The sequence below is a fragment of the Entelurus aequoreus genome, linkage group LG05, assembly GCF_033978785.1.
Source record: "Entelurus aequoreus isolate RoL-2023_Sb linkage group LG05, RoL_Eaeq_v1.1, whole genome shotgun sequence".
Taxonomy (NCBI): Eukaryota; Metazoa; Chordata; class Actinopteri; order Syngnathiformes; family Syngnathidae; genus Entelurus; species Entelurus aequoreus.
The window spans coordinates 18,895,431-18,922,721 of record NC_084735.1 but is presented as its reverse complement, the minus strand read 5'-3'; the positions used below and the strand labels follow the sequence as shown (position 1 = coordinate 18,922,721).

General features: G+C 41.5%; 1 protein-coding gene across 1 annotated transcript in view; it reads right to left on the bottom strand.

The window, feature by feature from the left end:
* The window catches only part of clasp2 (cytoplasmic linker associated protein 2), a 178,680-nt gene extending 151,389 nt beyond the window's left edge, over window positions 1-27,291 (bottom strand). Inside the window, exons 1-2 of the mRNA XM_062047295.1 lie at window positions 26,506-27,291; window positions 4,137-4,215 (exon numbers count right to left, since the gene is read on the bottom strand). Of these exons, the coding sequence (XP_061903279.1) occupies window positions 4,137-4,215; window positions 26,506-26,703 (277 nt within the window). The 5' untranslated portion in view covers window positions 26,704-27,291. The remainder of the gene's footprint in view (window positions 1-4,136; window positions 4,216-26,505) is intronic.

Sequence of the window (27,291 nt, the reverse complement as noted above, 5' to 3'; positions counted from 1 at the left end):
TCCAGAGTCCGGAACTTTAAAACTCACTTCAGCATAATAACAAACACGAGCAGGGAGGCAATGGAGTGATGTCATCTGGCCTTTTCCTGCCCATGTGCGCTACGCTACCAAAACAGCAGGTTGTCACGGCAACAAAAGTCACATAAAAAAATAAAAAAAAGATTGTAGGAACTTAGTGCGAGATAACAACAACACCCACTTTTCACAGCGAGATCAATACAACGCACTTAGTTTCACTCAATGATGCAATCTTCTCCCTGCATGTATCGCACAGTATTTGGTTGCCGTTTCCAGGAGACACACAAATCAAACGCAAGAGGGAAAAAAAATAAAAAATAAAGATGAGTCAGACAAACACAGCTGACAGTGTGTGTGTGTGTGTGTGTGTGTGTGTGTGTGTGTGTGTGTGTGTGTGTGTGTGTGTGTGTGTGTGTGTGTGTGTGTGTGTGTGTGTGTGTGTGTGTGTGTGCCTGTCTGGATGAGGGGGACTGTTTGTGACAAGGACCAGTGCGGCTGACACAGACAGATGTGACACCTTGACTGCACACAGCAAGGCTGGCATTGGCACTAACATGTAGGGGGAAGTCCGAGGAGATGGAGTGGAAGTGAGAACAAAAGAGAAAAAAGGCTAAATATGTCTCATTTATGTGGTATTTAGAAGTCACATATCGGTTCCGTTGCGATTGTGTGAGCTCACTTCACGACTTGTGAAGCGCTGCACACTTGTGTGTGAAAGTGTGTCAAAACTCGTTGTGCAACGATATACACAAAATTTGCGGTTCGGTTCGATATTTTAGTGTCACGGTTCGATATTTTTTCGATGCAAAAAAATAAATAAAAAATGTCCATGCCTTTTTTTAACTTGTAGTTTATTTAAGGGCCTACTGAAATGAAATTTTCTTATTTAAACGGGGATAGCAGATCCAATCTATGTGTCATACTTGATCATTTCGCGATATTGCCATATTTTCGCTGAAAGGATTTAGTAGAGAACATCGACGATAAAGTTCGCAACTTTTGGTCGCTGATTAAAAAAGCCTTGCCTGTACCGGAAGTAGCGTGACGTCGCAGGTTGAAAGGCTCCTCACATTTCCCCATTGTTTACATCAGCAGCGAGAGCGATTCGGACCGAGAAAGCGACGATTACCCCATTAATTTGAGCGAGGATGAAAGATTCGTGGATGAGGAACGTCAGAGTGAAGGACTAGAGTGCAGTGCAGGACGCATCTTTTTTCGCTCTGACCGTAACTTAGGTACAAGGGCTCATTGGATTCCACACTCTCTACTTTTTCTATTGTGGATCACGGATTTGTATTTTAAACCACCTCGGATACTATATCCTCTTGAAAATGAGAGTCGAGAACGCGAAATGGACATTCACAGTGACTTTTATCTCCACGACAATACATCGGTGAAGCACTTTAGCTACGGAGCTAACGTGATAACATCGTGCTTAAATGCAGATAGAAACAAAAGAAATAAGCCCCTGACTGGAAGGATGGACAGAAGATCAACAATACTACTATCAGGAGACACCGAACCAAACACTGGACCTGTAACCACACGGTTAATGCTGTGCCGCCTGTCGAAGCCTAGCGATGCTGTTGCTAACGACGCCATTGAAGCTAACTTAGCTACGGGACCTCGTCAGAGCTATGATAAAAACATTAGCGCTCCACCTACGCCAGCCCTCATCTGCTCATCAACACCCGTGCTCACCTGCGTTCCAGCGATCGACGGCGCGACAAAGGACTTCACCCGATCATCGATGCGGTCGGCGGCTAGCATCGGACAGCGCGTCTGCTATCCAATTCAAAGTCCTCCTGGTTGTGTTGCTGCAGCCGGCCGCTAATACACCGATCCCACCTACAGCTTTCTTCTTTGCAGTCTTCATTGTTCATTAAACAAATTGCAAAAGATTCACCAACACAGATGTCCAGATTACTGTGGAATTTTGCGATGAAAACAGAGCTGTTTGTATTGAGATACAATGTGTCCGAATACTTCCGGTTCAACCGTTGACATCACGCGCATACGTCATCATACATAGGCCTTTTTTTAACCGGAAGTTTAGCGGGAAATTTAAAATTGCACTTTATAAGGTAACCCGGCCGTATTGGCATGTGTTGCAATGTTAAGATTTCATCATTGATATATAAACTATCAGACTGCGTGGTCGGTAGTAGTGGCTTTTAGTAGGCCTTTAAATGATCAATATTTTAGTTTCAACTGAAAAGTACAGGTTTTAAATTTAATTACCGTATTTTTCGGATTATAAGTCGCAGTTTTTTTCATAGTTTGGCCTAGAGCTGGGCGATATATCGATATACTCGATATATCGCGGGTTTGTCTCTGTGCGATATAGAAAATGACTATATCGTGATATTCGAGTATACATTCTCACGCAGTTGCTTTTAGCTGCGGGCATTACACTACAGGCTCTTCTCACTCTTTCTAGTCTCTCCTTCTCACAGAGACATAATCAAGCGCACCTTCTTACATACGTCACATACGTATACACCCTCCTGGAGCAGAGAGGTAGCAGCACGGGTAACGTTAGCTGTTTGTGCGAGTGGTAATACGAGAGAAAGAAGGTGCGAATCTGGTAACACATGAAGGAAGAATTAATTCCTAAGAAAAACAGCAGGGGGTGCTCGTCTGGCGGTGGTTTGGCTTCAAGTGGGAATATGTCGAAAAGACAACCGTAATTTGTCAAGTGTGGGGCAAAAGCATTACTGCTAATATGTAGCATCATTTTTTTTTTTTGTCATAAAGAAATACAATCATGTGTGCTTACGGACTGCATCCCTGCAGACTGTATTGATTTATATTGATATACAATGTATATATTGTGTTTTTTATGTTGATTTAATAAAAAAAAAAAATAATAATAATTATTATTTTTTATTTATTTATATATTTTTTTAATTTCTTGTGCGGCCGCGGCCCGGTACCAATCGGTCCACGGACCGGTACCGTTGGGGGCCACTGCGCTAGAGAATGAAGAGTGCTTACTCCGCATGTCAACATCTCCGTTCGGTGCCACACCAACAAAATGCTGAGGCAACCATTTCCACATCAACACTGTATGAAAAAAATAATCCACGACATAAGGAGATAACGTCCGCAGGAACCTACCACATAGCGAAGGACATACACTATTTGATTTCATATTATGCAGCTCATTTATATTTAACAGTTATTGAAATATCGTGTGTGACATCATGCACAAAAGTGCACTTTATTTGTTTTAAACTATTGTAGTGGCGTTCTGTACAAAAAGTGCACTTTAATTTAGTGTTGTTTTGATATGTCATCTTAGTGACATCATGCACAAAAGTGCACTAATAGCTTGTTTTAAAATGTCTCTGACAATCTTGCATTTTCTGTTTTGGAAATGACATGAATGTTTGTGCCACTGCTTAATAACTCTTTAATAAATACACTTTTGGTCAACTGACTTAGTTGTGATTTCCCTCTCTGCATGAAAGTTTAAAATGAGCATATATTAATGCAGTATGAAGAAGAATGTTTTAATGTAGACACATAGAATCATCATACTGCTGTGATTATATGCATCAAGTGTTCATTCAAGGCTAAGGCAAAATATCGAGATATACATCATGTATCGCGATATGGCCTAAAAATATCGAGATATTGAAAAAAGGCCATATCGCCCATCCCTAATTACACGTATGCTAACGTGTCTTATATATATATTACACGTATGCTAACATGTCTTATGTATATATTACATGTATGCTAACAAGTCATATGTGTATTACATGTATGCTAACAAGTCTTATGTAGGTATTACATGTGTGCTAACATGTCTTATATATGTATTACATGTATGCTAACATGTCTTATGTATGTATTACATGTATGCGAACAAGTCATGTATGTATTACATGCATGCTAACATGTCTTATGTATGTACAACACACAGGCTAGCATGTCTTATATGTTACACTCTAGCATGTGCTATATATGTATGCGAGCGTGTCTTTCAAAGCCTTTTCAAACAGCCCACAGGGGCCGCCACTATACATTCTGTACACCCACAGAAAGTGACACTCTCTACTACATAACTAGTACTTTGTTGCACCACCTCTTGAAAGAGTTAAAGCTCTCACCTGTGCCCAGGTGCCCTCTGAAGCGCTCTCCCAGGCGGTCCACAAATGCAGCACAGGTGTCGATTCCCAACAGCGCCACCTACAAACGCAGACAGAAACAGCAGTTTATATTAGTTCTCCATCGACAACGCCCTCATTGACGTGTACTTAATGAGCCAGAGTTCAGTGGTTTGACAATATGGCCGACATATGAGAACTGCTCTGGGTCTGGTGGAGTGGAGTTTTTCCACGGCTCGTTTCTGATCAGGATCCCATCCCCACACGGCGCTGCTGTGCCGCTGGAATGCTTGTCTTGGCAGAAGAGCAGCACGACCCGCAGCGATCCAAGAAGGAAATCTATTAAAACATTACTCGGCCCCTTTGCTGCGTGCACCGTCCCACTGCAATCCTTGCCTATTTTAGGCACAAGCACGACAGAGGCAGGTAAGCGGGGAAGGAAAGTCACTAAAAACCCGACATGATGCACAGGTAGAGGATGGTACGTGGGGATTCTGTCCACATTAATGTGTACACTGAAAGTCCTTTCAAAATAAGATATCATCTGGCTGGAGGAGGAATGCTGGAGCAAACAGTGTAAATATTCAGGTCTGAATCAATGGTTCTTTGTGAGGGGATGTATGGCGGCTTAGGCCGCTAATTGGCATACCGTGTTCAGGATTTACTCAGGAGGCTTACGAGGGTCCACAAAGAATCTCCTGAGAGTTAGCATGACATTTTTCTTCTTTTTGATGCAACAACCCAATAACACTCAGGTTGTTCCCTTAATGTAATGCATAAAAGCCCACAGACTAATAAATGAAAGCAATCTACTGTCAATTCCGGACTACAAGCCGCTACTTTTTTCCTACACTTTGTATGACCATAGATTATGGGGTTCCCCAGGGATCCATCTTGGGGCCTCTACTTTTCATCCTGTACATAAATGATTTCGTGAACTCCTCCGAAACTTTTCATAAAATAATTTTTGCTGACGATACAAATTTGTTTACCTCACACAGGAGCCTACTCGATCTACAAGAAACTGTCAATTCAGAGCTTGTGAAAGTGGATTCCTGGTTCAAATGCAATAAGCTCTCACTTAATGTTAATAAAACACATTTTATTTTATTTCGTTCTAATAAAAACCGGACAAATACTGAGCACTCTCCATATAGGGGTGTAACGGTACGTGTATTTGTATTGAACCGTTTCGGTACAAGGGTTTCGGTTCGGTTCGGAGGTGTACCGAACGAGTTTCCACATGAACATATTAAGTAGTTGCTAAGCTAAAGTCTTAACAAGCTGCTCCGCTTTGTTCTGCCTGTCTCTGTCAGTACTCTGCAGCACGCAGCATTGTCCCACCCACACAACCATCTGATTGGTTACACGCAGAGCGGTAACAGCCAATCAGCAGTGCATATTCAGAGCGCACTGCGTTTAGCAGGTAAGTATCAGGCAGCGGACTCTCCCCAAATTATAATAAACACCTCCCAGTCAACTACTAGTAACATCACTATGAGCCGCCCGTTGACCTTCTAGAAATATAGAAGGCAGCTCAGCTCGCTCGCAGTCCTGGCTTGAGGTGAAGGCTAATTTGCTTTTAGCGTAACGTTAGCTCATTTTGCGGGGTGTGTGTGTGTGTGTGTGTGTGTGTGTGTGTGTGTGTGTGTGTGTGTGTTACGGACAGCAAAGCCCTGTCTGTCTGTTATTTAACTTTACCTTTTTCTGTGTTGATTGAGCTGTGTTGAAGCAGCAAAAAAGGACATTATGTTAAATGACAAGTTTCTGTCTCTGATAGTTGATATAATAATGTAAGTACATCATTAAGCCTACATGAACTCCATGGTGTTCAGGGATGAATAGTCTCTCCTATTACTATTGTACTATTTTTTCAGCTATAGTTACATTAATCATTAGTAATGCAGCAGCCTAGTTTTGAATGGCAGGGTCCCTGCTATCACATGTTGATAAAAATATAACATTTACATAATAAAAATCAACTACAGGCTTCCCAAATGCTGTAATAAATTAAGCATGATGAGTTGACTTGAAACTGTTTAATGTTGCACTTTTTATATGTAGAAGAAACGTTTTGTCATTTTATTTAATCTGAGCAATAACTTGAAGGAGTTTAACTTTGATTAACGTGGGCAGAATTATTATAGTGTTCCCAATGTTAAAAGGATAAAGTCATTGTTTACAAATTTGGTAAATAAATAACCAAACAATGTATATTTTGTTGTTTTCTTACTGTACCGAAAATTAACCGAATCGTGACCTCTGAACCGAGGTACGTACCGAACCGAAATTTTTGTGTACCGTTACTCCCCTACACATTATCCATCCATCCATCCATCCATCTTCTTCCGCTTATCCGAGGTCGGGTCGCGGGGGCAGCAGCCTAAGGAGGGAAACCCAGACTTTCCTCTCCCCAGCCGCTTTTTCCAGCTCTTCCCGGGGGATCCCGAGGCGTTCCCAGGCCAGCCGGGAGACATAGTCTTCCCAACGTGTCCTGGGTCTTCCCCGTGGCCTCCTACCGGTTGAACGTGCCCTAAACACCTCCCTAGGGAGGCGCTCGGGTGGCATCCTGACCAGATGCCCGAACCACCTCATCTGGCTCCTCTCGATGTGGAGGAGCCGCGGCTTTACTTTGAGCTCCCCCCGGATGACAGAGCTTCTCACCCTATCTCTAAGGGAGAGCCCCGCCACCCGGCGGAGGAAACTCATTTCGGCCGCTTGTACCCGTGATCTTGTCCTTTCGGTCATAACCCAAAGCTCATGACCATAGGTGAGGATGGGAACGTAGATCGACCGGTAAATTGAGAGCTTTGCCTTCCGGCTCAGCTCCTTCTTCACCACAATGGATCGATGCAGCGTCCGCATTACTGAAGACGCCACACCGATCCGCCTGTCGATCTCACGATCCACTCTTCCCTCACTCGTGAACAGGACTCCTAGGTACTTGAACTCCTCCACTTGGGGCAGGGTCTCCTCCCCAACCCGGAGATGGCACTGCACCCTTTTCCGGGCGAGAACCATGGACTCGGACTTGGAGGTGCTGATTCTCATCCCGGTCGCTTCACACTCTGCTGCGAACCGATCCAGTGAGAGCTGAAGATCCCGGCCAGATGAAGCCATCAGGACCACATCATCTGCAAAAAGCAGAGACCTAATCCTGCAGCCGCCAAACCGGATCCCCTCAACGCCTTGACTGCGCCTAGAAATTCTGTCCATAAAAGTTATGAACAGAATCTGTGACAAAGGGCAGCCTTGGCGGAGTCCAACCCTCATTGGAAACGTGTCCGACTTACTGCCGGCAATGCGGACCAAGCTCTGACACTGATCATACAGGGAGCGAACCGCCACAATCAGACAGTCCAATACCCCATACTCTCTGAGCACTCCACACAGGACTTCCCGAGTGACACGGTCGAATGCCTTCTCCAAGTCCACAAAGCACATGTAGACTGGTTGGGCAAACTCCCTGTCACATTAGCCATCTGTTATACAAATTATCCAAATATGTTGGCCTGTTCTTTCACCTTTGTCATTATCTTCCTCTTTATGCTCTACTTACTCTATACAAAACTCTCTTTGAACCACATCTAAACTACTGTAATGTCATCTGGTGTAACACCTTCCCTAGCTACCTTCACAAATTAGAATCCATGCAAAAGAAAATCATACGGGCCCTGTCATGGTCCAAGTTTAATGCCCCCACTCGACATCTATTCCATAATTATCATCTCTTAAGAATGAGAGTTCAATATTTATCACAATGCTTGTCTGACCTATCAAGTCATCCACAGGCTGAATCTTAGGCTCTGTAGCTTGGTTCCTATCTATCGTCCCCAGCATGCCCACAACACTCGTAACTTTGACCTGATATCAGGTAAACATGGCCTACTGGCTTGTACTGCTCCAAGTGTTGTATGCAGGGGACCAAAGATCTGGAACCGGCTTGATGAGAGCCTCAGGATGCTGTATTCATTCTCCAACTTCAAAAAGAAACTGAAATCTTATCTATTAACCACCTATCTCTAATGCCTCATGTGGGGTAGACTACTGTTGGGTTGTGCGTGGTTGAATGAATGTATGTATGTATGTATGTGTATGCTTGCTTTAGTGCTCCTATTTTGTGTTTATCATATAGCGGTTTTGTGCTTGCCACCATGTTTCAGCATTCCATGCATATATTGCCCTGTGGTCCCCCTGCCAAAAGCTTCTTCTAGCTTATCTGGGGGACCCTTTCACTTACCACCATCCTTAAATGGATATTCACTACTGTTGTAATTGTAATATGGTATTGTGAATAAACTTGAAAGCTGCGGCTTGTAAAACGGTGCGGCTAATTTATGGATTTTTCTTCGCTGACGGCCGTAATGCAAATAGTTTTCTGCAAACACACTGAAAAGGTGTGTTATTGTTTGTGCTCTGGCGCCATCTTTTGAACAAGTTCGCTCACAGCAGGTGCTGCTGGGTGAACACCCACAATTGTTTTCTGCCGTTTAAAGCTTTGAACCGGAAGTACAAGTGCCGTTCCGTCTTACTCATATGGATTCTTCATTCATCACTCCAAGCAACGTTTGTAAGTTTTACAATATAACTAAAACAATTCTTACTTACTAAACCGTCCCATGTGTGATGTCTGTAGGAGTGTTTTCATGCGTATTTGTATCTGCTATCGTAATGTAGTAAAACGAGCATGGTTACCATTAGCTAATACACCTTTACGAGTGTTTGTGTTAGTATTATTACCATTCTTATTGTATTGTCTCAGTTTCACAAATTTCTCAGGAAATTCACCAAAACATCACTGTGGAGTTATTGAGTCTGTTTAGCTGATTGGAGAGCTAGCTTCCGCAGCTAGTGGGTCCATGACGATGACTTCTGTTTGTCTGATCAGTCTTTTTACTGCCGTGTTACAGACATCGTTTGGAATCAATTAAGTTATGTAAATAAAAATTTGCAGAATTTTTCAATGCAAGTAACTCATTTGACAACATATATATCTGCGACTTATAGTCTGGTGCGGCTGATCAAAATGGCGGCGCATGGGAATGCTGCAGCTATGCTAACGCTCTTGGGAGTGTAGAGCGATTTGGCAAAAAACACCCGTCATTTCTGTCAATTTCATGGCTGGCTCAAAGCGTGAACACTCTGTGATCACATACGACCGACAGACAATTCTGGATGTGGATGGATCGGGTCGTTATAGACTGAAAGATGCATGTACGGTGGACCTCCTCGCTAGCATGGGAATACTTCGTGGGCTACATCGAGCGGCCTTTGTAGCAGCGGAGTCAAGTGCTAGCGGTGACCGCCAATGGAGACGACATAAGCGGTGCGAGCGGAAGCAGAAGCGGGGATGCCGAGCGGGGCTAACAACAAAGAGTAAAGCTAACCAAAGAAGTGTGGAGTAAGAAGCCATTTAAACTAGAACTATCCGGCGTCAGGCTGGATAATCCCTGCACACATAGCAATTCTCTTAGAATAAAACACAACTCACATAATGTTTTTTCTTTTGTGACCGTGTCAGAGGCAGACATACATTGTACTGAGGTAGCTAACTATGATGCGTTCAGTTTATCGCAACATCAAGCAAACAATATGAATATCCCCGTCGTATCAATTCCTAGATATGGTCGAAACTATTTAAAGTGCAATACGCATAATAAACGCAACATTATTAATATTGCTACTTCGGATAATTTCAACAAACAATCCTCAAAACAGCCCACTACCTATAATATGGGCTTTTTAAACATAAGATCATTATCTTCCAAAACGTTATTAGTTAATGAAGTCATTAGAGACAACAAACTTGACGTCGTTGGTCTCGCCGAGACCTGGCTCAAACCACACGATTTTTTTGCGCTAAATGAGGCATCTCCTCCTAACTATACCAATACACATGTTGCCCGACCTCTTAAAAGGGGAGGGGGTGTCGTACTAATATACAATGAAAACTATAATCTTACACCTAACCTAAATAATAAATATAACTCGTTTGAGGTGCTCACTTTGAGGTTTGTCACACCGCTGCCTCTCCACCTGGCTGTTATCTACCCCCTGGGCTCTATTCGGACTTCATCAGTGAATTCTCAGAGTTTGTTGCTGATCTAGTGACTCACGCCGACAATATAATCATAATGGGGGACTTTAATATCCATATGAATACCCCATCGGACCCTCCATGCGTGGCGCTCCAGACTATAATTGATAGCTGTGGTCTTACACAAATAATAAATGAACCCACGCATCGCAACGGTAATACGATAGATCTAGTGCTTGTCAGGGGTGTCACCACCTCTAAAGTTACGATACTCCCGTACACTAAAGTAATGTCCGATCATTACCTTATAAAATTCGAAGTTCTGACTCATTGTCAACAAACTCATAATAATAATAATAATAATAATAACTACTATAGCAGCCGCAACATTAATGCTGCCACAACGACGACTCTTACTGACCTACTGCCTTCGGTAATGGCACCATTCCCAAATTATGTGGGCTCTATTGATAACCTCACTAACAACTTTAATGACGCCCTGCGCGACACCATTGATATTGTAGCACCGCTAAAGCTAAAAAGGGCCCCTAAAAGAAGAAACTAAAGCCCAGAAATTATCATGTAGAAAGCTGGAACGCAAATGGCGTGCGACTAAACTTGAGGTTTTCCATCAAGCATGGTGTGATAGTTTAATAACTTATAAACACATGCTTACCTCAGCTAAAGCTAAATATTACTCAAATCTCATCCACCTCAACAAAAATGATCCTAAATTTCTGTTTAGTACAGTAGCATCGCTAACCCAACAAGGGACTCCTCCCAGTAGCTCCACCCACTCAGCAGATGACTTTATGAATTTCTTTAATAAGAAAATTGAAGTCATTAGAAAAGAGATTAAAGACAATGCATCTCAGCTACAACTGGGTTCTATTAACACAGATACGACTGTATATACGACGGATACCGCCCTCCAAAATAGTTTCTCTCTCTTTGATGAAATAACATTGGAGGAATTGTCAAAATGTGTAAATAGGACAAAACAAACAACATGTTTACTTGCCCCAATTCCTGGGAAACTTATCAAGGAGCTTTTTGTATTACTAGGTCCATCAGTGTTAAATATTATAAACTTATCACTTTCCTCTGGCACTGTTCCCCTAGCATTCAAAAAAGCGGTTATTCATCCTCTACTCAAAAGACTTAACCTCGATCCTGATCTCCTGGTAAACTACCGGCCGGTGTCCCACCTTCCGTTTATCTCGAAAATCCTCGAAAAAATTGTAGCACAGCAGCTAAATGAACACTTAGCGTCTAACAATCTCTGTGAACCTTTTCAGTCCGGTTTCAGGGCAAATCACTCTACGGAGACAGCCCTCGCAAAAATGACTAATGATCTATTGCTAACGATGGATTCTGATGCTTCATCTATGTTGCTGCTTCTTGATCTTAGCGCCGCTTTCGATACTGTTGATCATAATATTTTATTAGAGCGTATCAAAACGCGTATTGGGATGACAGACTTAGCCTTGTCTTGGTTTAACTCTTATCTTACTGACAGGATGCAGTGTGTCTCCCATAACAATGTGACCTCGGACTATGTTAAGGTAACGTGCGGAGTTCCCCAGGGTTCGGTTCTTGGCCCTGCACTCTTTAGTATTTACATGCTGCCGCTAGGTGACATCATACGCAAATACGGTGTTAGCTTTCACTGTTATGCTGATGACACCCAACTCTACATGCCCCTAAAGCTGACCAACACGCCGGATTGTAGTCAGCAGTGATATACAGTGTACACAGGGCCCCCCGGCTTTCCGTTGCTTAGGATGTCTCTTGGCAAAAATCCAGGTTAAGAGCCTCCCCACCACTAGTTGGCGTAGAAAACCCTGGAAGATCCGACCAAAACAGTCTGTCCTACTCGCTAGCGTTTCCTTATAGCAAGAAATGGATATACCTATAAGTCGCTACTTTTTTTTTGACGCTTTGCACCCTGCGGCTTATAAAAACGGTGCAGCTCATTTATGGATTTCTCTTCGCTGACGGCATCAATGCAAACACTTTTCATAAAACACAAGCAAATACATTGAAATGGTGCGATGTTGTTTGTGCTAAGGCGGCCATGCTTCCTACCGTTTTAAGACAAAGATTTGGTTAAAATTCATGCTCCATACTGTTTTAAGAACATTAAAATTCATGCTCCATACTGTTTTAAGAACATTAAAATTCATGCTCCATACTGTTTTAAGAACATTAAAATTCATGCTTCATACTGCTTTAAGAACATTAAAATTCATGCTTCATACTGCTTTAAGAACATTAAAATTCATGCTCCATACTGTTTTATGAACATTAAAATTCATGCTCCATACTGCTTTAAGAACATTAAAATTCATGCTCCATACTGTTTTAAGAACATTAAAATTCATGCTTCATACTGCTTTTAGAACATTAAAATTCATGCTCTGCCTGCTTTAAGAACATTAAAATTCATGCTTCATATTGCTTTAAGAACATTAAAATTCATGCTCCATACTGCTTTTAGAACATTAAAATTCATGCTCCATACTGCTTTTAGAACATTAAAATTCATGCTCAAGGGTTTCCCACACATTCATTTATTTGTGGCGGCCCGCCACAAAAGAATTACGTCCGCCACAAATAAAAATGAAAAAAAAATGTTTTTTGTTTTTTTTTGTCCTCTCCAGCTTCTCAGGCAAATCATATAGTTGATGTAGATGCCCATATCGGCTGTTCACATTTACTTTACAAAAGAGAAGTGTAGGATACTTCTCTTGTTGCCTAGAGGGGGGGGGGTTACCCACATATGCGGTCCTCTCCAAGGTTTCTCATAGTCATTCACATTGGCGTCCCACTGGGGTGAGTTTTCCTTGCCCGTATGTGGGCTCTGTACCGAGGATGTCGTTGTGGCTTGTACAGCCCTTTGAGACACTTGTGATTTAGGGCTATATAAATAAACATTGATTGATTGATTGATTGATTGATGTATGGAAATTCCCCAATAATTGGTGAGTACGGCTTATATACTCTATAGTCCTGAAAATACGGGAATGTATTGTAGAGTCCAGAAAAAAATCACACAAAGTCCGACGCTCTTTTTAACTTTTATTGCCAAAAACAGCCCAATTAACACACGTATTCTCTCCCGTACACACACGTCCGTCTCCGTGCTTCACTCCCAGACACACAACAATGTGTACGTGAGAACAGTAGCTGCCTGCTAAGTGATACAATAAATAGACACGATTTAATTTGTGTGCATTCTAAAACCACAGAATGTCAGACACTTTGTCCCCAGTCGCCATAAACTTGCAGCTAAAAGATGTCTGTAGTCTATCTACTCATTCATATTCATTCAAATCTATCCATAACTTTTTGAGTTATGTAGCAAACAGACAGACAAACAAACCTTAGAGAAAAAACAAACTCTTAGGTCTGCGTACTGCAAGGCAAAGCCGTGTCTGGGGCGTTTCCAAGACGACACATGAAGCCAATCAGAAGTAGTGATGTTTTAACCCACAATGTTTTACAATGACATTGAATTAACTGCTGGTTTAAAGGGATTACTTATCCATGTTTTAAGTGGGAAATGGGCCAGCTTGGTCAAAACAAAATAAAAGTTTGATGATGACACTGCACTGCGAGGAAAACAAGTAATATGAGAAGCTAATTAATATATTTGACGCCAGCAAAGCCAAGCATCAAATTGTGAAATATTAACATTAGTAAACATCAAATCGTCAAGTAACTTTTCTGAGAATCAGCATTTTCCAAAGTGATACTTCTCGCTCTCTTATATTTATTACTTGTTTAAAGTAATACATATGATTAGAACATTATGTTTGTGTTCAATTATAGTCAGTGTTTATTCTAAACATTTCTGACACTTCATTAAACACACTATGGCATTTTTTTTTTCATTTTTAAGTCTTTTCTTCGGAAATATACCACAATAATATTGTACCGTGGCCTTAATGCCATCCATTCATCCATGTTCTTCCGCTTATCCGAGGTCGGGTCACGGCCACTTCGTCCAGCTCCTCCCGGATCCCGGGAGGTGTTCCCAGGCCAGCTGGGAGACATAGTCTTCCCAACGTGTCCTGGGTCTTCCCCGTGGCCTCCTACCGGTCGTACGTGCCCTAAACACCATCATAACCCAAAGCTCATGACCATAGGTGAGGATGGGAACGTAGATTGACCGGTAAATTGAGAGCTTTGCCTTCCGGGTCAGCTCCTTCTTAACCACAACGGATCTATACAGCGTCCATTACTGAAGACGCCGCCTGTCAATCACACGATCCACTCTTTCCTCACTCGTGAACAAGACTCCGAGGTACTTGAACTCCTCCACATGGGGACAGATCTCCTCCCCAGCCCAGAGATAGCACTCCACCCTTTTTCCAGGCGAGAACCATGGACTCGGACTTGGAGGTGCTGATTCCCATCCCAGTCGCTTCACACTCGGCTGCGAACCAATCCAGTGAGAGCTGAAGATCCTGGTCAGATCATCAGGACCACATCATCTGCAAAAGGCAGAGATCTCATCCTGCAGCCACCAAACCGGTTCCCCTCAACGCCTTGACTGCGCCTAGAAATTATGTCCATAAAAGTTATGAACAGAATCGGTGAGTGCAACCCTCACTGGAAAAGAGTCCGACTTAATGCCGGCAATGCGGACCAAACTCTGACACTGACAGCCATAATCCGATTTTCCCCACCTCTGTAATTACTATCCGTGGTGGTAAACTTTGTCTTACACTTATGTGACGGCAGAGAACGTCATCATGTGACTTTAACACGGCCTGTAACAAGTTCAGAAAGGGTTTGCGACGGAAACAGTTTGACGCTGGTAGTTGGAACAGATTTGGTTTTTTTCTCTGGAAAATTGACCAAATTTAAACAGGTCAACCGTCAGCATCCTGTCAGATCAATCTGAGAGGTTGCGTCTCCCAGCAGAGCATCTGCTGATGCAGTAAGTGTGGACAAGGTGACCTCACAGCAGCGTCCTCCTTAAATCAATGGCGGAAGAGTGCAAACATCTGGTAACATCACGCAATCTTCATCATCCTCAAACAAAAAATAGTTTTTATAAAGTCTCATTGTAGTCTCTGTGTGTGTGTGTGTGTGTACCCTCCAACACATCCTTCACACTCCAAATCATTACATCGTCTTCCTGCACCCATCCAACTCCCTTTTACTAATGCGCTGACTCAGCATGAAGGCCTCGCAACACACAGACACACACACACACACATCTCCTGTTACTGTAAGGATGTTTCCAGCCATCAAAAGCCCTCCAACATACGACTGTAGAAAAAACACAAGTTACTAGGGATGATGTTTGATAAGAAATTATCGAGTTCGAGCCTATTATCGAATCCTCTTATCGAACCGATTCCTTATCGATTCTCTTATCGAGTCCAGATAGGTTGTTGTATATGGAAAAAAACACAATATTTGGTTTAACAAAAGCTCACTTTTATTATATAAGAAAACAATTTAATCTAATAAATAAATAAATATTGACTGTTACCCCCCTAAAAAAATAAAATAAAATAAATAAATATTGACTGTTGTTACCCAAAGTATATTAAGTGGGATTTTTCAGAAAAACAAATATATACAGTAACACAAAAACAACCTGTCTCTGTGATCACTATAGGCACAAAACTGAAAATAATACAGCTCTCCAAAAAGTGCAATTCTGCTGCTATTTGACATAACTGTTTGTTATGATGCTTTGACATTTTTGCACTTTATTTCTTTATTGAAAGAAAATTCTATGAAGAGAAAGGTTCTTTGCAAATGTGGTTACAATGCTAAAAAATGAAAAGTTAAAGCTAAAAAAAGAAATACACTTTATTGAGTTAACATTATTTCTTTATAGGGGGAAAGATGTTATGAGCTAGGGAATATAACAACTACACTACCCAGCATGCAACGGGAGTGACGAGCATGCGCGGTAGCCCCGAAAAGTGTTGCATATCGTCACCTGGCAGCTAAGAATGAGGTTATGAGCACGCTGTGAAAGTAAACGTCAAGAACTCAGCCAACACGCCTCGTCTGCATTATTTATAATTAGACAGACAACACATATACAGTGTGATTTTGTTTTGTTTACAAGGAAAGAAAAACAAAAGTTAAAAAAGGGAGATGGCATATATGTATGTGCTGCGGTTGCTTTAAGAACGTTGTGACAGCTGCCGTAAAGGAGGTGCGTTGCTAGCCTGGTTGCTATGTTTCAGGTTGGTCGTAAAAGTGTTCATGTGATTTTACCCTGCTCAAATTTCTCAGTAAAGTTATTCATTGGATTATACCTTTTTGTTTTGAACTTTATTAGGGACGGCGTGGCGAAGTTGATAGAGTGGCGAAGTTGATAGAGTGGCTGTGCCAGCAATCGGAGTGTTGCTGGTTACTGGGGTTCAATTCCCACCTTCTACCTTCCTAGTCACGTCCGTTGTGTCCTTGGGCAAGACACTTCACCCTTTGCCTCTGATGGCTGCTGGTTAGCGCCTTGCATGGCAGCTCCCGCCATCAGTGTGTGAATGTGTGTGTGAATGGGTAAATGTGGAAAAACTGTCAAAGCGCTTTGAGTACCTTGAAGGTAGAAAAGCGCTATACAAGTATAACCCATTTATCATTTATTCATTTATCATTTATTACACCTAAAAGCGCTTTTTCCCGTCCATTTTTTTCCTGCTTTCCCTATCTGCGCCTAATGACTGAGCTACATGACGCCATTTCTTGTGATGTCACACGGAGCATTTCTGGTCGGGACGGGATTCGTTCCGAGGGATTCGAATACAGAACCAACTCTTTTTCTTTACTGTAGTGGTCTCGATAACGGGTACCGGTTCTCAAAAAGGGATTCGAGTCCGAGGACTCGGTTCATTTCTTATCAAACAACCGGGAAAACCGGTTTCGAGTATCATCCCTACAAGTTACCCTCCGCCCGAGTTATCATTTCCTCAAAAGGCTTAAAACCTTTCTTTCGGAGTACCACCATCACAACAAAGATGCACAGAAAAAACAACAACACAATCTCTACATTGGAGAGAAGTCGTGTGGAACAATCCCACAGCTCACTTCTGGCCTTGTATTGAAATAAGAGAAGTAATTATGCAGAACACTGCGGAGGAGCACGACCACTCAGTGTTTCCCAAAGACTGTCAGTCAATTTGTGGCAACCAGGGGTGTGGTGGGTTGGGTGTCAAAATGATGTCACCGTATAATTTGTAGTTTTTGAAAGGCTAAAAAATACATCTAAGAGACAAATCTGTGTTGTATCAACATATATTTGTGTTGTTACATTATACTGTTTTGCAGTATTTTTCAACGGTTGCCGCTTATTTCAAGACTCCTTTGATTTATTTACATTTTTTTATTCTGTACTCCCTGATCGTTGGATTTTAGTTACCGTATTTTTCGGAGTATAAGTCGCACTGGCCGAAAATGCATAATAAAGAAGGAAAAAAACATATATAAGTCGCACTGGAGTATAAGTCTAATTTTTTGGGGGAAATTTATTTGATAAAACCCAACACCAAGAATAGACTTTTTTGAAAGGCAATTTAAAATAAATAAAGAATAGTGAGCAACAGGCTGAATAATTGTACGTTATATGAGGCATAAATAACCAACTGAGAACGTGCCTGGTATGTTAACGTAACATATTATGGTAAGAGTCATTCAAATAACTATAACAGATAGAACATGCTATACGTTTACCAAACAATCTGTCACTCCTAATCGCTAAATCCCATGAAATCTTATACGTCTAGTCTCTTACGTAAATGAGCTAAATAATATTATTTGATATTTTACGCTAATGTGTTAATAATTTCACACATAAGTCGCTCCTGAGTATAAGTCGCACCCACGGCCAAACTATGAAAAAAACTGCGACTTATAGTCCGAAAAATACGGTAGATAATAATGTAAACAGTAGAGATTAAACAAGACGTCCAACTTAAGGTTGTTTATTGTAGTCTTCACAAAAACTATTGTAAAACTAAGCACAAAAAGGAAAGTACATTAATATACACATGAAGTACACATACATATAGAAATCATGTTGGATCAACTATACAGTTTGGCAGTTAAAAGTTGTTTTTTATGCTGCTAGCTTAATGTTAACATACAGACAGGTCTAAAGAAAACAAGCGCATGCTGCTATATTGACTGGTGAGCTGCTGCATCGCCTCGGAGTTGGTGAAAGTTCGTTCTAAATGACAAATTTCACCTGGATAGTCCAAGGTTGTGGACATGAAACCGAGAAGTGGGTCAACTTTGATAATCCAACTCCGACCAGGAGATGGCAAGAAAGACACAAAAAGGCACTCGTTTACGTACTTTCTGTTTAATCCTTCGTGAGGGTTAAAGTAGCAATGATTGTCACACACACACTAGGTGTGGTGAGATTATCCTCGGCATTTGACCCATCACCCTCAACCCCTGGGAGGTGAGGGGAGCAGTGAGCAGCAGCGGTGGCCGCGCTCGGGAATCATTTAGGTGATGTTACCCCCAATTCCAACCCTTGATGCTGAGTGCCAAGCAGGGTCCCATTTTTATAGTCTTTGGTATGACTCGGCCGGGGTTTGAACTCATGACCTACCGATCTCAGGGCGGACACTCTAACCACTAGGCCACTGAGCAGGTTATGATTTATATTATATTATTCATATTATGATTCATTCTTCATCTACATGGGAAAATAAACATCCCATCAGTCTGCATCCCAGTGAGAGCAGACATTGTACAGTAAGTGATTGTTTTATTATGTTCATAGTTTGTATATCTTGTTTAGCACTTAGCAACACTGCTAAATGATACTTAGTGTTTCACTAAAGCTGCATCTGTTGGGCACACAGCTTTGAAAACTCGTAGATCATCCGCCTTATATTCCGGCTCAAAAATATAAGGTTATGGATCATCATTTGTCCCAAAGTAGTCTTTGTTGTCTCTCATGAAGTCTGTCATGATTAGTAGTGTTGTTGTCAGAGGGAAAAGCGAACGTTGTGATGCGCCTGTGAAATGATGCTTAAAAAGAGCAAAATATGCAACTACTTGAGATCAGAAATCACGCATTGCACCACGATACACACACAAATCAATGCAGACAACATTAGTCGATGCAAAAGGGGACAGGAAGGATCCAATTTCTCGACTGAATGGGAGGGATTGCTTTAACTGCCGACCATGTTTGTTTGGCAAAAAGCAACATTTTCCAGTCTGAGGTTTTATATGGCACATTAATACAAATACAAACAGATAGATGGCAGGATGCAGACCTCGTAAGCATAACTAAAATGCTACTCTGACCCTCCCCCACCCTAGACAGTGCTCCTCTAGTCCTGACAAAGGTTCCCCCGCAGAGAACAATTTTAGACCCCCCGCCCAGGAAAAAGAATATATCACATGTTTAATTGAAGGCATGAATAGAAAATGAGTCTGCTTGCTCAAAACAGGAAACACGGCACAAAATATGAACGGAAAAAATCGACTCATATTTACTTATTCTGGTGGATGCTGCTTAAATTTAGCATGTTAATTCATTTTAATTTAGCAAGCACCCCCCGCGACCTCAAAAGGGACATGCAGTAGAAAATGGATGGATGGATGTTAATATATTTACATTTAGCATGGTAATATATTTAAATGTTGCCTGTTAATATATTTTAATTTAGCATGTTAATATATTTTAATAAAGCACGTTAAGACGTTAAACAGCATTGCCCTTGGCAGCACTTAAGTCAAGCAGGAAGCTGAGCAGAAAATCACTACAACGTCCTCGGGGTGCACAAAAAAATCAATTCACATCCGGACCGCGAGTCTTCGTCATCCTGATTCTAATTTGATTCATCCATCCATCCATTTTCTACCACTTGTCCTTAGTTTCAAAAATCGAGTTGATTGGCAACACTAAATGGTCCCTAGTGTGTGAATGTGAGTGTGAATGTTGTCTGTCTATCTGTGTTGGCCCTGTGATGAGGTGGCCACTTGTCCAGGGTGTACACCGCCTTCCGCCCGAATGCAGCTGAGATTGGCTCCCGCGACCCCGAAACGGACAAGCGGTAGGAAATGGATGGATGGATTTAAGAAAGAAAAATTCAACACAATTCTCGCAATTTATTATTTGGTATAGTAATGATAATTAAACTTTTTTTTTTTTAAGTTACAAGTTTTGTGGATGTGGATATAGATATATACATATATATATACACACACACACACATATATACACAGTGTTTCCCATAAACTGCCAAGATACCTGTGGCGGTGGGGGCGTGGCTATGGGCATGGTCACCATGACATCATCGAGTAATTTGCATAATTTACTACAATGATATGATTTTCTCTAAAAAGGCTAAAAAAATGTATACTTACTAATTAATAATAACAGTTTTGTTTTAAACGACCATCCATCCATCCATCAATCCATCCATCCATTTTACAATATAATTACAACACTTTATGTACATATTTATATACAGATTTGAACAATAAGCTATTCACTGAAATATATTTATTAATTGTGGTTCTTACAAAAAATATATCTTATAAAATATAAAAGCTAAAATGTCTCTTAAATCTCTGTCCCTTTAATTAGTACATACTAAATAATTTAACTTTAGCCTACTACTACAACCATATTATTTACCAGCAACATAAAGTGAAACAGAGGCAGAGGTGTCCTGCCACAGTCAGTAACAAATAAACAGAAAACAGTAGTGGTGAAATACAAATAAGGCAACAAGAGAAGCTTCCTACACTTCTCTTTTGTAAAGTAAATCTGAACAGCCTATATGGGCATCTACATCAACTATATGATTTGCCTGAGAAGCTGGACGGGACAAAAAATTTTAAAAAAAAATTAAAAAAAAAGTTTTTTTATTTTATTTTTATTTATTTATTTGTGGCGGACATAATTCTTTCGTGGCGGGCCGCCACAAATAAATGAATGTGTGGGAAACACTGATACATACATATACATATGTACACACACACACACACACACACACACACACACATACATACATACATACATACATACATACATACATACATACATATATATATACATATATATATACATATACACATATGTATATACATACATATACAAATGTATATACATACATACACAAATGTATATACATACATACACAAATGTATATACATATATACACAAATGTATATACATACATATACTGTACATATATACATACTAGTGCTGGGCGATATATCGAATATACTCGATATATCGCGGGTTTGTCCCTGTGCGATATAGAAAATGACTATATCGTGATATTCGAGTATACGTTCTCACGCCGTTGCTTTTAGCTGCGGGAATTAAACTACAGGCTCTTCTCACTCTTTCTTGTGTCTCCTTCTCACAGAGACATAAACAAGCGCACCTTCTTACATGCGTCACATACTGTCGCGCGTGAAACGTCACACGCCCTCGCTGAGCAGAGAGGTAGCAGCATGGGTAACATTAGCTGTGATGCTAGCGGAGTGGTGCGAGTGGTAATACGAGAGAGAAGGTGCGAATCTGGTAATAAATGAAGGAAGAAATTCATTCCTAAGAAAAACAGCACGGGGTCCATCGTCTGGAGGTGGTTTGGCTTCAAGCGGGAAGATGTCGAACAAGTATGCGGCAAAAGAGTTGTTACAAAAAGTAGCACCTACTGCTAATTTGTAGCATCATTTGAAAAGTCACCCGCTAGAGAATGAAGAAACTCCACATGTCAACAACTCCGTTCGGTGCCATACCCACAAAATGCCAAAGCAACCATTTCCACATCAACACCGTATGAAAAAATTAGTCCACAACAGAAGGAGATAACGTCCGCAGGAACCTACCACATAGCGAAGGACATACGCTATTTGATTTCCTATTATGCAGCTCACTTTTATTTGACACTTAGTGCCTTTAATACTATCCAGCCCCGCCTACTCCAGGACAAGCTGGACAGAATGCGAGTGGATCCCTGCCTGGTTGCCTGGATTTCAGACTACCTCACCGATAGGCCACAGTACGTCAGACTGAAGGACATCACATCTGACACTGTGATCAGCAGCACCGGAGCACCGCAGGGAACGGTGCTGGCCCCTCTTCTCTTCACCCTGTACACCGCTGACTTCTGCTACAACTCAGAGCTGTGTCACATCCAGAAGTACGCGGATGACACAGCCATCGTCGGGTGCATCAGGGACGGCAGAGAGGAGGAGTTTCGGAGGCTGGTGAGGGACTTTGTTGTCTGGTGCCACAGGAACCTCTTGCAGCTCAACCCTTCAAAGACCAAGGAGCTGGTCATTGACTTTGGGAGGTCGAGTCCAAGGTCACAACCTATTGTGATCAAGGGAGTCGAGGTACAGACCGTGGACTCATTCAAGTACCTCGGGTGTGGGTGGACAACAAGCTGGACTGGACTGTTAACACGGACCACTTGTACAGGAAAGGACAGAGCAGGCTGTACTTCCTGAGGAGGATGCACTCCTTCAACGTCTGTAAAAAACTATTGTGGATGTACTACCAGTCTGTGGTTGCCAGTGTTCTGTACTACATCGTAGTGTGCTGGGGGGGCAGTATATCTAAGGACAGCTCCAGACTGGGGAAACTGATCAGGCGGGCCGGTTCTACGATCGGACTAAAACTGGACTCACTGGTGACGGTGGCAGAGAAGAGGACTGTGGAAAAACTAGTGAGCATCCTGGATGATGCCAGTCACCCTCTGCATACCGTTGTCAGTAGCCAAAGGAGCCTGTTCAGTGCTAGACTGCTTCATCCCAAGTGCAGGACTAATAGACTAAAAAACTCCTTTGTCCCACACGCCATTAGACTGTACAACTCCTCTCTGGGAGGGAGGGGGGTACTAGAATGACGGGGGATGCAAAACAATAACAGTGTAATACGTTTTCATAACATTGTCACTAATGCCTAGTTTCTCTTGTTATATTTTTATTTTACTGTTATATTTGTATTCTCATTGATGCTTTTTGTTTTTATTCTACTGTAATATTTTTCTATTTTGTTTCCATTTATACCCCCATTATTTACTTTTTTAAATTCGATCTCAATTCTGTACACTGCTGCTGGAATTTTAATTTTCCTGAGGGAACTCTCCTGAAGGAATCAATAAAGTACTATCTATCTATCTATCTATCTATATATCCTATTGAAATATCTTGTGTGACATCATGCACAAAAGTGCACTTTATTTGTTTTAAACTATTGTAGTGGCGTTCTATACAAAAAGTGCACTTTAATTTAGTGTTGTTTTGATATGTCATCTTAGTGACATCATGCACAAAAGTGCACTAATAGCTTGTTTTAAAAGGTCTGACAATCTTGCACTTTCTGTTTTGAAATGACATGAATGTTTGTGCCACTGCTTAATAACTCTTTAATAAATACACTTTTGGTCAATATGCTTAGTTGTGATTTCCCTCTCTGCATGAAAGTTTAAAATGAGCATATATTAATGCAGTATGAATGTTTTAATGTAGACACATAGAATCATCATACTGCTGTGATTATATGCATCAAGTGTTCATTCAAGGCTAAGGCAAAATATGGAGATATATATCATGTACCGTGACATGGCTTAAAAACATTGAGACATTAATAAAAGGCCATATCGCCCAGCCCTAATATATACACACTAGGGCTGCAACTAACGATTAATTTGATAATCGATTAATCTGTCGATTATTACTTCGATTAATCGATTAATAATCGGCTAAAAGAGACAAACTACATTTCTATCCTTTCAAGTATTTTATTGAAAAAAACCAGCATACTGGCACCATGTTGTGGACATTGGGGGTGCAGCATACACCAACAATAACACAGAAATGTAATTCATCAGAACTGAATCAGATATTGTACATGTTTCTGTTGTGAATAATAAAGGATTCATTTTAGGCTGCCTCTGAATAATAGCATGAAATATTCCAGCACCTTCATAACGTTTAGTTATACTAAAGCGTCACTCAAATCTAAATATATTTATATAGCTTTATCAGCCCGGCTACATTGATCCATTATGAAACCAACCTGAGATATTTCTGTCCGTTACGTTTATTTCGAAATTGGTAACCGTGCGTTTTCTCTCTCAAAACGGAGTCAAATGTGCCGAAGACATATTATCAGCCCCGCGTTGCAACAAAGGCATAACTTTAACGTTACTCACAAAAAAGCTGAACTCATGAATGCTTGTTGCCACTATGGACTTAAAAAGTTACGTACTGTGAGTTCCTCCCTTCATCCATGGCTCCAACATTTTTCCTCTTCAGGTGCTTCTGAAGCAATGTTGTACTTCCGTGCCATTTTGCAGGAAACGGTCTTCTTTGAAGTCTTTAAAGTGAAGTGTTCCCACACTTTTGACGACTTAGGTCGTACACTTTTCTCCATTGAAGCAATAACCTCAAGATGTTTCTCCGCTAAACTATCGGTACTGTTTTCCTGCGCCATTTTTCGAATTTTTCCAACAAAGGAGACGCCGTCGTCACGTGAGCTGCACATGACACATCATTGGCTAGCTTACGCCACCTCATGAGACGTAGCCTCAGCGCCGCCCTGGCGCTGTTTTGTACTGTTTTTGTACTTATTTTGATTATTGTTTCTCAGCTGTTTGTAAATGTTGCAGTTTATAAATAAAGGTTTATAAAACAAAAAAAACAACAACAAAAAAATAACAAAAACAAAAAAAAGCCTCCGCGCATGCGCATAGCATAGTTCCAACGAATCGATGACTAAATTAATCGCCAACTATTTTGGTAATCGATTTTAATCTATTTAATCGATTAGTTGTTGCAGCCCTAATACACACATACATATATATATATTATACACATACATACATATATATACATACATACATACATATGGAGTGCCAAAAAATCTACTTTCGAATTAATCGCAATTCTTATTTGTAACGATTCCTAATCGAGTCAGAAAAATTTTAAATATATTTTTACATGTATTTATTTATTTATTTAAATCTGTCCTGTACAGCCACTTTATTCAATGTTAGGGTAGAATTTTATTAAACACAATCAGTTTTATTTTAAGTAATATAGAAATATATCAGAGAGGATTACCGTATTTTTCGGAGTATAAGTCGCACCGGCCGAAAATGCATAATAAAGAAGGAAAAAAACATATATAAGTCGCACTGGAGTATAAGTCACATTTTTGGGGGAAATTTATTTGATAAAAGCCAACACCAAGAATAGACATTTGAAAGGCAATTTAAAATAAATAAAGAATAGTGAACAACAGGCTGAATAAGTGTACGTTATATGAGGCATAAATAACCAACTGAGAACGTGCCTGGTATGTTAACGTAACATATTATGGTAAGAGTCATTCAAATAACTATAACATATAGAACATGCTATACGTTTACCAAACAATCTGTCACTCCTAATCGCTAAATCCCATGAAATCTTATACGTCTAGTCTCTTACGTGAATGAGCTAAATAATATTATTTGATATTTTACGCTAATGTGTTAATAATTTCACACATAAGTCGCTCCTGAGTATAAGTCGCACCCCCGGCCGAACTATGAAAAAAACCTGCGACTTATAGTCCGAAAAATATGGTATCTATTTTATGGAGAGAGAGAGAGAGAGATCGGAAGGCATACGAAAAAGTATCTACATTTGATTATTTACATTTGATTATTAACAATCCGGGGAGGGTGTTAGTTTAGGGTTGAAGTTGCCTGGAGGTGAACTTTTATTGCGGTTTTGAAGGAGGATAGAGATGCCCTTTCTTTTACACCTGCTGGGAGCGCATTCCACATTGATGTGGCATAGAAAGAGAATGAGTTAAGACCTTTGTTAGATCGGAATCTGGGTTTAACGTGGTTAGTGGAGCTCCACCTGGTGTTGTGGTTATGGCGGTCACTTACGTTAAGGAAGTAGTTTGACATGTACTTCGGTATCAGGGAGGTGTAGCGGATTTTATAGACTAGGCTCAGTGCAAGTTGTTTTACTCTGTCCTCCACCCTGAGCCAGCCCACTTTGACAAAGTGGGTAGGAGTGAGGTGTGATCTGGGGTGGAGGTCTAGAAGTAATCTGACTAGCTTGTTGTGGGATGTTTGGAGTTTAGATTTGAGGGTTTTGGAGGTGCTAGGGTACCAGGAGGCACCGGGCCGCGTAACTAGGGTAACGTTAGCTGTGGTGCGAGTGGTAATACGAGAGAAAGAAGATGCGAATCTGGCAACAAATGAAGAAAGAATTAATTCCCAAGAAAAACAGCACAGGGTCCATCGTCTGGCTATGGTCTAAAAATATCAAGATATTAAAAAAAGGCCATATCGCCCAGCCCTAATTCGCACCCACCTTGAAGTTGCTGGAGTTGACCCATCCCGTCAGCTCGTCCACGGTCTTGTCCAGCCGGGACTTGTCCTGCTCCACGTCCGTGGAACGACTGGGGTCCCTCAGGTAGTCGATGAAGTCCTGGCCGACCTGCAACCTGCGACTGACATCTTTCTGCAACACCTGCTGGTAGAAATAGTCCATGTTGTCATGGTCCTCCATCGGACAGCCGGGGTGAGGGGGGGCTGCGCGGCCAGCAGACAGCGGGACAGGGGCGAGAAACCCGGGGGAGGTTTTAAATCAAGTCCTGCGGGGACTGGAAGAACGTCTGGAGTCCGTCTCGCTGACTAGTCCGCCGTCATCCCTCTGGCCGATAAAAGACCTCACATGAGCGCCCCTCGCTAGTTCACAAGTGGACTTTCTCAGCTGCAAAAACACCCACAAAGTGCAAAAAAAAAACCAACAAAAACGAGCGGTTGTCGCGTAAAGTCGGCGTCAAAACGAAGCGGCGCAAAAAAACAAAAACAATTTTTTTTATTTTAATCGCGATGTGTTATGCTAGCCGGCTAGTTAGCAAACAATGCTAGCTCAGCTTCGGGGCCTTTGGCGCCGAGCTTTCCCGACTCAGCGTTCCTTATTCCATCACCACCGCGCCGGGAAGTCTTCGCGGATGCCAGCTGGAGGAGTTTAGCCGGCACTTCGCTCTGGTCCTGCGGGGTATAGGCGACTACTTCCGACGGGAATATTACCGGAGCTGCGTACAGGCGGTGTGAAGTGGCGCGGTGCCGCGGGAGAACGTATTCAAGCCCA